Genomic DNA, 15217 nt, shown 5'->3' on the forward strand with positions numbered 1-15217 from the left:
CCTACATAATATACATCCAATACATATATAATATACATATATATACATACATATATAACTACATAATAATATACAATATATATACGACATATATACATATATATATTATACATCATATATAACACATAGATATACACATATATATACATACATATACATACATACATACAAAATACTACATACATACATACCATACATAACATACATACATATACATACATAGCTACATACTTACAATACATAGATACACACATACCTATATCATACCCACATACATAACATACACACATACATATACAACAAAAAGAAAAGAAGAACTCCCCCCACTACATATACATACAACACATACATATACTACACACATCCATATACAGACACACATACATATTACATCACACATACATATATATACACACATACATACATTATATACATAACATACATCCTTATACATACTCATATATACATACATACATATATACATACAATACCTACATTACATTATACATACATACATATAGACATACATACTAAACAACATTACATACATTACATACATACATACAACATACATTACATACATACAATACATATACATATACATACATATACATACATACATATACTATTACTACATACAATACTACATACATTACATATACCTACATACATATACATACTACATATACATACCATACATACATATACTACAGCACATCATACAAACATATATAACATACATACATATATAATACCTACATATATACTACATACATAATATCTACAGATACATACATACATATACATACATACATACATACATAGCATACATACATATATAACATACTACATATATATATACATACCATACATAATATATATATACCATACATACATATATACATACTACATATATACATACATACCTACATATATAACATACATACATATATATATATACATACATATATGATATACACATATATATATATACATACATATATATATATACATCATACCTACATATATATACATAACCACATACATTATATACATACATACAACATACATATATATAACAACTACATACTATATAATACATACATACATACAATATATACATACATACATACATAGATATACATACATACATACCTATCTATACATACATACATACATATATATACATACATACCTACATATATATACATACATACTACATAATATACATACATACATACATATACATACATACATACCTACTATACATACAGACATACATACATAGATATAATACATACATACATACCTATATATATCTAACATACATCTACAGATATATATATACATACATACATATAGATATATACATACATCCATATATATACATACATACATATATACATATCTACATACATTATAAACATATACTTACATACATACACATATATATACCTACATACATACATTACATACATACATACATATAATAATATACAACATACATCTATATATATACATACATACTATATATATATATAACACATACAGACATATATATATAATGACAACATACATATATATATATAGTCCATACACCATATATATATAATCTCATACATACCATCATCTGATCTCTATACACCCGCCCTACACATATAATATATATATACATCCCTCCCATCTCTAGCTCCTCTCCCTACATCCCCTAACTATCACTCTCCCTCCTCCCTCTCTAATCTCTCCCCTCCCCTCCCTCTCTCCTATCCATACCTACCTCTCTATCTCTCTCCCATCCCCTTCTCTCTCTTCTTCCATACCTCTCTCTCGCCTCCACTACATTCCCTCTCTCTCCCTCCTCTCCCTCTCTCTCCCTCCCTCTCCCTCTCTCTCCCTCCCTCTCCCTCTCTCTCCCTCCCTCTCTCTCCCTCTCTATCCCATCCCTCCCTTCCCTCCCTACATATATAATATCAATACCTATATATACATACTCCATACATACATACATATATATACATACATACATATTAACATACATACATATACATACATCTACCTTATCATACATACTACATATATATAGATATACATACATATATATAATATACAATACATATATATATATCACATACGATTATATTATAACACAATCATAATATATATACAATACATATTATATACATACATAATATAATATTATATACATACATATATATATACATACATATATATATATACTACATATATATATACATACATATATATATATACATACAATCATATACATCTACCTATATATTTTACATACATATTTTATATACATAACATACATATATTACATACATACATATTATACATACATCTATATATACATCATATATATATATACATACATATATATATAACATACATATATTATATACATACCTATATATAATATCAATACAGATATATATTACATACATATATATATATACATATCATATAGCATAACATACCTACATATATACATACATACATTACATACATACATACATACATACTACATAATACAATACATACATCCCAAATACATACCATATACATACATACATACATATATATACTCATACTCCATATACATAATAATACAAATATACCTAAACATACATACATACATATATATACATACATACAATATATACATACTATATATATATACATACATATATATACATACATATATATACATACATATATACATACATATGTATACATACATATATATATTATACATACATATATATACATAACATACATACATATAAATATATATACATTCCATATCTATAACATACTACATACATATATATACCTACATACATATATATACCCTACATACATATATATATATACATACATACATCTACATCTATATCTCTCCCAACCTCTCCCTCTATACACTATCCATACATACATCATACATATACATACATACTACATACATATCTATCAACATACATGAACATACATCCATATACAACATACAATATAACATACATACAATACATACATACATACATATACATACATACATACATTACAATACAGAAATATACAATCCATAACATAACATTACATACATACATACCTATATACAAAAAATTTTAGTTATAACATAACATACCTATATTATAATCTAACATACATACCTAATATATATACATACATACCTATATATATATATACATACATACCTCTTATAGATATACATACATACCTATATATATATATACATACATACCTATATATATATATACATCATACCTATATACTATAATACATACATACCTATATAATATATATACATACATACCCTCTATATATATATACATACATAACCTATATATATATATTCATACATACCTATATAGATATATACAAATACATAACCTATATATATATATACATACATACCATATATAGATACATACATACCTATAGCTATATACATACATACATATATATATATACATACATATATATATACATACATATATATATATACACATACATACAATATATATACATACATATATACATACATACATATATACATACATACATATATACATACATATTATATATATATACATACATCTCACCTCTCTCCTTTTGTCTCTTGATAATAATGGTAAAAGTAAAAATAAATAAAGAAGTGCTGTTGCTTTAATGAATGTCGAGGTATATGAATAATAGAAGGAAAAGTGGTGAAACTGGACGAGAGACAAAGTTGTAGATTTGAGAGCAGACCCATTCACACGTTTGAATAAGCTAGGAATGTACAAGTCGGAATTAAATAGACATCAAGAGGTTCCACAAAATAGAGATCAACTTGAGAGAATCACCACTGAACATGAAGACAAAGCGAACCTATGCGATCTGGTGGTGTCAATTGGCTTCAAGCAGTGCAGAGAGTGGTTACAGGACAAATGTTAACAGCAGGTGATATTTGTTTCCTTTTCGAAAGAGGTGAGATAGGCTCTCGATGGACAGGAGAAGCTCCCGGAAGACTGGACTACTACAGCGAAGGTGATCAGAGACACAGGCAGGAGAGTACTTGGTGTGTCTCCTGGTAGGAGAGCGAAGAAGGAGACTTGGTGGTGGAACTCCAAAATACAGGAAATAGATTAGCGAAGAAATGGGACACAGAGGACTGAGGAGAGGCGAAAGGAGTACATTGAGATGCAACGTCGGGCAAAGAGAGGTGGCAAAGGCTAAACAAGAGACATATGATGACATGTACACCAGGTTGGACACAAAAGAAGGAGAAAAGGATCTACAGGTTGGACAGACAGAGGGATAGAGATGGGAAGGATGTCCAGCAGGTAAGGGTGATTAATGATAGAGATGGAAATGTGTTGACTGTTGCCAGTCGTGTATTAAATAGTTGGAAAGAATATTTTGAGAAGTTGAGAAATGAAGAAAATGAGAGAGAAGGAAGAGTAGAAGAGGCAAGTGTGAAGGAGCAGGAAGTGGCAATGATAATTAGGGGGGGGGGGTTCGAAAGGTAATACAAAGAAAGAAAAATGGAAAAGCAGTTGGTCCTGATGACATCCCGGTGGAGGTATGGAAGCAATTTGGAGAGCTGGCTGTGGAGTTTTTGACCAACTTATTCAGTAGAATACTAGCAGGCGAAAAGATGCCTGAACAATGGAGGAAAAGTGTGCTCGTTCACATTTTTAAGAACAAAGGTGATGTTCAGAGCTGTGGGAATTATAGAAGAATAAAGTTGATGAGCCATACTAAGTTATGGGAAAGAGTCGTGGGGGCTAGACTCAGGACAGAAGTATGTATCTGCAAACAATATGGTTTCACGCCTAGAAAGAGTACCACAGATGCATTATTTGCATTGAAGATGCTCATAGAAAAGTACAGAGAAGGTCAGAAGGAGCTACATTATGTCTTTGTGGATCTAGAGAAAGCCTATGACAGAGTACCCAGAGAGGAACTGTGGTACTGCATGCGTCAGTCTGGTGTGGCGGAGAACTTTGTTAGAATAGTACAGGACATGCATGATGGCAGCAGAACAATTGTGAGGTTTGCCGTTGGTGGGATAATAATTTAAGGTGGAGGTGGGCCAGCATCATGGATCAGCTCTGAGCCCCTTCCTGTTTGCAGTGGTAATGGATAGGCTGACAGATGAGGTTAGACTGGAATCCCCTTGGACCATGATGTTCACAGATGATATTGTTGTATAGAGTGAAAGCAGGGAGCTGATGGATGAACAATTAGAAAGATGGAGACATGCACTGGAAAGGAGAGGAATGAAGATTAGCCAAAGTAAAACAGAATATGAGAATAAGAGGGGTGGAGGAGGAAGGATGAATCTCCAGGGAGAACAGATAGCAAAGGTAGACTACTTCAAATATTTAGGTTCAACAATCCAGAACAATGGTGAATCTGGTAAGGAAGTGAAGAAAAGGGTCCAACAGCTGGTGGAAGGTGTCTGGTGTGTTACGTGACAGAAGAGTCTTTGCAGGGCAAAGTTTATAAAATAGTGGTGAGGCTGGCCACAATGGACAGATTAGAGATGGTGGCACTAAGGAAACAACAGGAAGCAGAACTAGAGGTGACAGAAATGAAGATGTTGAGGTTCTCGCTTGGAGTGAGAGGATGACTGGGTTTAGAAATGAGCTAATTAGAGGGACAGCCAAAGTTGAATGTTTTGGAGGCAAGGATCGAGGGAGCAGACTTCGACGGGTTGGACATGTTCAGGCAAGAGAGTAAGTATATTGGTAGAAGGCTGCTGAGGATGGAGCTGCCAGGCAAAAGAGCAAGAGGAAGACCAAAAAGAAGGTTGATGGGTGTTGTGAGGGAAGATATAAGGGCAGTTGGGGTTAGAGAGGAAGATCCGTGAGCTAGGTTAAGATGGAAAATGATGACACGCTGTGACGACCCCTAATGGGACAAGCCAAAAGGAAAGGAAGAAGAAGTCCACTGCCCTCTTTAAAAATGTCTGTCTCAGTGCAGTGTCAATAAATTATGATTATGGTATTAGGTAACAACTACATACTTGGTTATAACAACTCAGTAAGTTATTTTAAGGTCTTGAGATTCCATACCTAATCACAGCCGCAACTTTATATCTGAGAGCATGACTGGTGGACCACACCCGTAACTTTATATCTGCGGGCATGACTGACCACAACCGGACATTTTTCAAATGTAAGTAACTGCACTTTGACATAAGAGCAACTTGAGGTAAGATAGTAGTCCTGGAATGTAACTCATATCAAGGTACCACTGTATATTTAAAAAAAAAAAAAAAGTGCTAACGTGAGAGGCCCAAATATATATAAACTGTGATACAGCAGAGGATTATTGTATTAGTACTCTATTCCATTTGGTTATGAAAATTGCAGGGACTCATTGTTTCCATGAAATCCATACCGGGACTCACAATCTCAAGATTGAAAATGATCTGTATGTATATATATCCAGCACTCCCGTGACTCTTGTGAGGATCAGCAGCTCAGAATATACACACACTAAAATGTTTAAAATATTTGTCAAACACAAGCAAACACAAAATGCAATATTTAAAAAAATCAATTTGATAATTATCAAGACAAAAAAAATCCAAACCTACATTAGCCTGTTATCCTTCCGATCACTACTATGGTTTATAATACTAGAGTTCAATTTCTCTTGCCACACCCAAACCTGAAACCACCACACCTGTTTTGAATCAAGAAATCACAATTTAAAAAAATCTTCAAAAGGTTGATATCATCCCGATATCTGAAGAAATCCAAGGAAAAAATGAGAAAGAAAGAAACTCAAATTTAGCAGTCAGGGAAAGGTTCTAAAGCCATTTCTAAAGCTTTGGTAATCCAGCGAACAGTGAGAGCCCTTGTCCATAAATGTCAAAAACATACAGTGGTGAATCTTCCCAGGAGTGACAAGCAGACCAAAATCACCCCAAGAGCGCAGTGACAAATCATCCAAGGGTTTTGTAGGAATGATTGTGATCATAATTATCATACATCTGCTTCCAATAAAGAAATGCTTCGCTCTGCTCTAGACAACATGGCAGCATCCTAGCAGAAGATGGCAAGAACAAAAACGTCTAATCATCAGAACTGTTAGAACTGCTGCCTGTTAAAGAAATGATGACCACACATGTATTCAGCAATCTTCCACACATGCACACGCACATGAACAGTGAACGTGTACACCTTGTTTCCAACTGTTATGCTTGCCGTCTCCTTTTTGTAAGATCCATGTAAATAAGGGGCGTCTTAAAACTAAATAAATAAAGGTGCTGAGGAGAGGATAAACGGAGTGCAGTGGTGAATTGTAAGACAGTTCCTCTCCGCTCTCCTCACGAGACTTGAACTGGTGTCTTTGCTTCCTTTTTTGTCCTGTTTAATGAATGTCTGATTGGTGAACCTGGCAGGTTTATAAAAGCAACAACAACAACATTCAAAGAATTGCAGGTACATGATTCCGCCATCAGAAAGTCTGGGCAAAAATGGCCTGCATGGCTAAGTTCCAAGACGAAAATCAGTGCTGGCCAGAAAGAACACTGAACAATGTCTCAATTTTGCCCGAAAACATCTTCATGATCCCAAAGAATTTTGGGAAAATACTTTGTGGTCTGACAAAAGTTAAACATTTTAGAAGGTATGTTTTAGATTACATCTGGTTTAAATTAGTAAAATATAGTGGTAGAAGTATTATGGTATGGGGCTGTTTTCTTGCACCAAGACCTTGAAAATTTGCTGTGATAAATTGAACCATGAATTCTGCTGTCTACCAAAAAATCCTGAAAAATGTCCACCCATCTGTTTGTGACATCACGCTGAAATGAACAGGACAATGACCCAAAAGAAAGCGGCTCGTCCACATCTGAATGGCTGGGGAAAAAAAAAAGATTTTGGAGTGGCCTTGTCAAACAACAGAAATTTATTGAGATGCTTTGGCATGACTTTTAAAAAAAGATGGTGCATGCTTGAAAACCCTCCATTGTGGCTTAATTATTATATATTATATAAAATTCTGCAAAGATTTAGGGCCAAGAAAAAAAAATAAATAAATAAAAACTTTCCATACAGGGCCATGTAGGTTTGAAATTATCCCTTAACAATAAAAAACATTTTAAAACGTCATTTTGTGTTTACTTGTGTGATCTTGGACTAATTTAAAATTTTTGGGATGATGGGAAACATTTAAGTGTGACAAACTCTTTGATGCAGATATTTTTTAATTTAATTCCACAACTATGGAATAAGTCAGGCAAGTGTGGAATTTCACCATTAGTGACTTTTAACCAAAGCCACATTTAATATTTAATAAAAAAAAAAAAGAGATGAGCCAGATCATTTGTAGTAATCTTTTTAAAATGTAGCTGTTAAACATGTAAAATTGTTTCTCTATAGAATAAAATTATTCATTGTCAACGATATTGATCATTTAATTCTTGACATTAATAATGATTTAATCTGTATTCCGTTATGTAAATTCCAGGGACTTATTTTTCGAAGCCTGGGACTAATTGTTTTTTTTTTTTTTTTTTAAAAAACACCACATGAACATTTTATCTACTGTAACAGATTTTAAGAAAATGCTCACTGCACCCAATTAAAGAATGAAGCGGATTGGATGTGGCCTATATACCATACATTTCCCCACACATGCTTTAGATGTTCATTAAATATTTAAAGAAAGATAGACAAGATTTGTCAATGCCTGATGATGGTTTAAACACCAAGTTTTGTTTGACTCATTCTGGAACATTTGAATCGAACTCAGTTTTGAAGGTTTTGCTACAATGCATCCTTTTCATCCAACAGTTACATCTTAGAATTTAAAATTGTCAGTGAGACAGAAGAATGGAATAAATGAAGTTGCGGATCTTACGTGGATAGCTGAAGGATATTCCTGTAACAGCTGTACAATGAGCTCTCTGCCGCTGTTCTGTATTTGGCTTTGTACTTTGGTCCCACTGTGTGGATGATGAACCTTGCTGCCAGATTGAAGCCTTTAGTATGCTTCGCCTCTCCTGTGCGACATCCTGTGCAGGAAAGAATAGATATACGCATACACAAAGACAGCACTTACATAAAACTATCCCAACATTTTTAGAAAATTTTAATAAAAACTTGATAGGCACCATTAAGTTTGAGTAGCTCATATTTCAGCTCCGGACCTGCCAGCTGATGGATGCGGTCCGAAACAGGGTTCTTATCATTGAGTAGTTCGTTACTGGTGTTGGTGACTGCGGTGCAGTTAAGTAGGGCCACGTCGCCATTGCTGTGGACAAGTAGAACAGCCAAGCTTTTTATTTGGGCTTCAAAAGGTAGAATCCTCGCTGGAATATAGTCAGGTCAATGCATGCAAGAGCTGTAATTTTCCATTTTGTTGTATGACCTCTTGAAGCGGCACTGGAATTATTGAAATGGGAACAAAGCAAATTTGACCCTTCTGCGGTAGCTGTAACAGAGGCCAGACGCTGCCAAATCTGCTTGTGCGACTTCAACAATTGCAGGACAGTGGGGAAAAGTTTAACTCTCCATTCTCGCCAAGTTGTGTTGAAAGCAGTTTTTGGTAGTCCAACAAGTACCTTATACATTGGTTTCTAGTGTGAAATCAAAATAGCTAAACAAAAAGTGATGTGGACACACACTGCAGATGGCAATTTTCCCATTTTGAATATGACCTGAAAAGTCTGAAGGGAATACTTGGTTCCTTTGTTATATTTTACTGGTTTGACCAAGGGGATTTATTCTAAATTCACACGTAACATATGCTACAAACTGTGAGACAAATTAGTCCACTCGAACTATTATTTTTTTTTTTTGATAGCTCTATACACACCTACCTGTCATTTGGAACACACAAACCTCTTGTCCTTTACACCTGTGCAATCCATTTTTCACAATGAACCGGGTCTTTTGGAAACGTGTGAAGAGTGAATCCATCCTCCCGCGTGTTCGAGCAAAATCCAGCAATACGAGCCAGTATTTTGGCTAACATGCAGAAAAAAAAACCCCAGCTAATTTCTCACCAGTAAAACGGGTATAAACACACAAACCCGCCAGTGTGGGCGTTCGCAAAAATGGTACTTCCTGGTTCTTCGCCGACACAAATGCCTCAAGAGAATTTTCATGGGGGGGAGATGCAAATATCCAAATATGGCAACATTCTGACGTGCTGTGAACAAACGTATAGGTCCATTCCGGCAGATTTATTTATATTTTTTTTTTTTATTAACAACATACTTAAAATGATGTTTTACGTGTCAGTGTCCCTTTAAAACATATGGTAGCATGCATGCACGCTATTTAAAAAGGCACCGGGAGCAACACTGACTTCGGTTTTACGTTATTCAAATATTCACCAATGAGTTTGGTTGTACTTTATTGACGTACTTTACAATATTGCTATACAATATAGATATATAGAGACACTATCTTAAAAACATACAGTAGCATACATGCATGCACGCTAGTTTGAAAAGGATCAGTAACAGTTTGATTTTACTAATGAAAACAGTGAGTTTGGTTGTACTTTAAGTATCTATAGTCAGGAAAATACAGTATTTAAAAAGCATTTTTCATACATATAAGGAAACCCAGAGTGCTTTACATGAATTAAAATTAAGCACCCTAACCACTTGTCCACAAGGATGGATAAACGGACAGACGATCACACGAACAATCACATTTTAGACTATTGCACAGAAAGAAAGTAAAAAAACAACTGCATGACTTGGGTCAAATGTTTTGGGTAATCTTCCACAAACTTCTGATAGTACTCTTCTGGAATTCTGGCCGATTCCTCCTGACAAAAATGGTGTAAGTGAGTCAGGTTTGTCAATGGCATTGCCCAAAAGCATATTTTCAGATCTACCCACAGATTTTTGATAGGATTCAGATCAGGGCTTTGTGATTGCCAGTCTGAGACATTGACTTTCTTATCCTCAAGCCACTTTTTAAGCATTTTGGCAGTAGGCTAAGGGTCATTGTCCATTTGGAGACACATTTGCGCCCATGTTGCTGTCTATTTTGTGAAGAGCTTTAATTCCTGCTGCAGCAAAACAGCCCCACAATCTGATGCTGCCACCGCCATGCTTCAGAGTTGGTATGGTGTTCTCAGATCTTCAAGCTTCCCCCTTTTTTCTCCATATGTGACGCCAAACAGCTCCAATTTAGTTTAAAGCCCAAGTGTCATCCCTATAAACATTGTAAAATAGATATTATAATGAAAAATACATTTAACATTATTTACAAAAAAAAATAAATATGAGCAGAGAGCGCGTCATCCATGCGCAAAGTTGCGGAAGTCTCATTCGACAGTCAAGTGGCTATATTGGCTGCATCTTCTGTCCGTGACATCACACTGGGACATTCGCCATTGAAAACACCCTGTTCCACCTACTATGGGAGACAAACACGCCCCTTCTGACACAGAGAACATCTCACAACAGAGTGAAGTGACTGGGGCAATACTATCCTATCGTTTCGAGTCATATTTAGATGATATGGGGATCACGGCCAAACCGCCTCCCCGTCGATCAACGTGCGTAATAACGCAGCCCGCGAGCGACGACGACACCGCCGCGGGCAATCCACATCCGCGCGGCGGCGATAAAAGCAACACCACCTGCGAGCAACGACGACGCCACGGTCAAACACCCTCACCGTCCGATCCACTTCCGTGGCGGAGATGAGCCACCCCGGCCCCACGCCACAACAAGCCACCCCGGCCGAAGCCGTGTTAACAAGGCCGGCAGCGATCCACAAGGCCAGCTCGGCCTTCAAATTTAAATTGTGCGCATATGCAGGTGCGCTGAGGCTGCAGCCCAACTTCAGCTAGACTTTGCCTCCAGCTGCCCCAAGATAAATTGCGTTTGAAACCCCTGTACTAGCGGATCAGATCTGGTTGTGGATGTTACGTGTGCTTTGCAGTTCCGCGAGGACTGCAAACACGGCCATGACCCACAGCACCTCAATACAAAAAATGACAAAAAAACAGTGCAACAAATAAGATACTGCCTGATCTGATGAGCAAAAATGTTGCTTATACGTAGACGTTGATAAATGCAACCAGTGACATTTGGATCATTGTCATGCAGTAAAAGTACTGATATGCCTGAAGCAACGAAAATGTTTTTTTTCTGGTCTCGTCAACTCCTGTGATTTATCCAAAAACTGTTTCGAGCGCACAGACCAATGTGCCAGCATATCAGTCTGCTGGCGAGTAATATTCAAAAATTCCATCTGTGTGGATGGCAGCTGTGTTGACTGGATCAAGCTGCCAGCATTCAAGGAATATGACAAAGCCTATGATGACAGCAATGCCAACACCTCCCTACCGCCCAAAAAAAGTCATTGGATCTACACAATTTACGCAAATGTCCTATTTTGAGTTCAAAATGGTCAATGGTCGCCAAAAGCCAACTGATTTGCATGTTTATTGTTGCAAACAAACTTCTGGTTCACAAGAAAATATTTTACGAATACATCCTTTGAGTCACTCAAATGTTTACTTCATAAAATCTATGGCATGCGAATAAAGACAACTATTCATCAACATGGACATGCTGTACCTCCCAAAAATAAGTACAACCAAATCATGTGTTGGACCAACTTGTCAAATTTGGAACCCTTCTCATAAATAACTCAGTTGACAAATGGAGCAAATGAAATGAAATCATTTTAAGTGAAAAACTAGCAATTAACAAGTTTAAATGTTATTTTACAGGCTATTTTGGGGTTTACACCATGCAAGGTTTTTTTGTTTACATGCAATGATTTTAGCTGTACAGCAGAGGTCACTATTGACTGACCAACACAGTATCAATGCATTGTCAACAATTTGTGTTGCTTCAATGCTTCAATGCACTCGTTGAGGTATCATCCACCCTTCATGACTTTGTTCTCTCATATTAAAGCCATTGATTGAGCCATTGCATAATTTAGTGGCACTGAAGTCAGTCTAATTAAGTAATACTCGTATCATCTTTCCCACGACCTGTGTGAGGATACGTGGCTCAAAAAATGGATGGATGGATAATATCATCTTTCAGTATAGTAATAAAGTTTGTCAGAAAATGGTTTGTGACAGTTTCGCTAGATGTTGACCTCACAAACCTATGTAAAAACCATGCAAAATTGTTCACTTTATGTTTGTATTTTTGATCAGAAAGACTTACAAGAGGACGATTTTGCAGTTGATGTCTGGCCTGAAGGGGAATGGTGAGGGAAAGGACTGCTGGCTGAGCAGGCTGTCGCTTAAATCCTTGGGAATGCACTCGCCGTCCTCTTTCAGCTGCTGCCACGTGGGAAGTGTCTGGATGTCTACAAACTGGGAGCGCGCACCCAGAGGATCCATCCCCTCGGGCATTCCAGATTTACACCTTCATAAAAACTCCTGATTAGCAAGAAGAAGCAATCTTGGATTTTTTTTTAAACTCAGTCCAACAACAATGCAGATGATTGCTTAGTAACGTCATGTGTATTTAAGAATGCATCCATCCATTTTCCATATTGCTTATCAGGTAGGGTCGTGGCTGTGCTGTACCTTATTTCAAATGACTCTGGGAGAGAGGCGGGGTGAATCCTGAACTGGTCACGAGCCAATTGCAGGGCACATGAAAACAAATAACCATAAGCATTGACATTCACACATAAGGGCAATTTTGAGTCATAAATCTACCGTGCATGTTCTTGGTATGTGGGAGGAAACCGAAGATAATGAAAACTCTGAACAGGCGAGGCCCGATTTGAACACGGCTCTTCAGAAATGTATGAAATGTCATCGTGCAACGATATCCAGTGTCTACATCAACATCTAAATGGCTCTTAGCCATTATTTTGTACCGTTACTGCACCAACGAACTTCCTCCCACCAACATCATGACATAGCTGTTGTGCTCCGGCTCTTTTTTTTCCGGTCCATGTCTCGATTATTCATTGCCGTTGTGTCACAGGCATCACTGCTTTTGATACCACATCACCTGCTACAGCAAATTCGAGACATACCTTTGAATGTCCTCTTCACATAACGAGGAGTGCCTTAAACGTCATTCACAAGAAAACAGTGAACAATTTAAAGTTTCCGATTACGTTCCTCAGCGGTTGTAGTTGCTAAAGGCAGAGTCCACGTCACGTATAAAAATAACCCCGCCGTTACAGTATTACCTAAAAATTCTACAAGTGCTCAAAAACAGAGTTTGAAGTGTGAAATTACGATCTTTTTCACTAATAGCCGTCAGGCTAGCAGTCCCGTCAATCCAATTTAAAAGCAGTCGGAATACGTACATGTACATCCGGTTTAGAATTTCAAACTACCATTCGTGTCTTCTCGTCTATAATAACGTATTGGATATTTAATGTATTTAATTATAATTTAACCGAAACATATTTCGTACAATTGTGTATTGCATTTACTTTGTTTTACTTTGTTCCTGTCGTTGTTGTTAGCGACCATCCTGCGCCTATATAAACTCATTGGACAAATTTTCCTTTATTTTACAAAGTCACTGTTGTATCGTTTCTGCTTTTTCCCCTTTTTTTGCGTTCTCATCTTCATAACTAGTCTCAGCTGAATAACCCGTTGTGTTTGAGGAAGTCTCCGAAGGTTGTCTGAACGCAGTTGAAAAAAGTGCAAAACTTACCACGTTTTGTAATGACAAGGCTCCATTGGAACAAGCGATAGTCAGACACGGCAGTGTACTGTTGGAAATGGCTTTTTATACCTCAGACAAAAGCAATAGAATAAGAGTTCCATCCGTCCATAAAAAGTGCAAAACATAAAGTTTGAATGTCTTATCTTTCAGTGTCTCTTCAAAATCTTTTTCTTTCAGCTTTCCCCGTTAGGGGTCCAGAGCGTGTCATCTTTTTCTATCTAAACCCATCTCCTCCATCTTTCACCAAGTCAACAACTGCCCTAGTATCTTCCACTCGCTCTTTTGCCTGGCAGCCCAATCCTCTTCACACTTCCACCAATAGTCACCCTCTCGCCACTGGACATGTCCAAACTCTCGAAGTCTGAAGTTCGAGAGCTCTCGTACCTTGTCTCCAAAACATCAAACTTTGGCTGTCCTTCAATTGAGCTCATTTCTAATTCTATCCAACCATCTTACTCCGAGAGAGAACCTCACATCTTCATTTCTACGACCTCCATCCCTGCTTCCTGTTGTCTTTTCAGTGCCACCATCTCTAATCCG

The 15217-nt window shown here is 36.5% G+C and overlaps 1 protein-coding gene across 5 annotated transcripts in view; it reads right to left on the reverse strand.

The window, feature by feature from the left end:
• gdap2 (ganglioside induced differentiation associated protein 2) overlaps window positions 1–14753 on the reverse strand; it is an 86742-nt gene extending 71989 nt beyond the window's left edge. The window contains exons 1-5 of one of the 5 annotated variants that reach the window (XM_061840882.1): window positions 14031–14303; window positions 13570–13608; window positions 13202–13419; window positions 9158–9297; window positions 8905–9058 (exon numbers count right to left, since the gene is read on the reverse strand). In XM_061840882.1, the coding sequence (XP_061696866.1) occupies window positions 8905–9058; window positions 9158–9297; window positions 13202–13392 (485 nt within the window). In that variant the 5' untranslated portion in view covers window positions 13393–13419; window positions 13570–13608; window positions 14031–14303. Of the gene's footprint in view, window positions 1–8904; window positions 9059–9157; window positions 9298–13201; window positions 13420–13569; window positions 13614–14030; window positions 14304–14665 lie in introns of those variants that run through there. The other 4 variants (XM_061840880.1, XM_061840879.1, XM_061840881.1 and 1 more) reach the window with 4 other exon arrangements.
• Window positions 14754–15217: the final 464 nt, after the last annotated feature.

The sequence above is a fragment of the Syngnathoides biaculeatus genome, chromosome 14, assembly GCF_019802595.1.
Source record: "Syngnathoides biaculeatus isolate LvHL_M chromosome 14, ASM1980259v1, whole genome shotgun sequence".
NCBI lineage: Eukaryota > Metazoa > Chordata > Actinopteri > Syngnathiformes > Syngnathidae > Syngnathoides > Syngnathoides biaculeatus.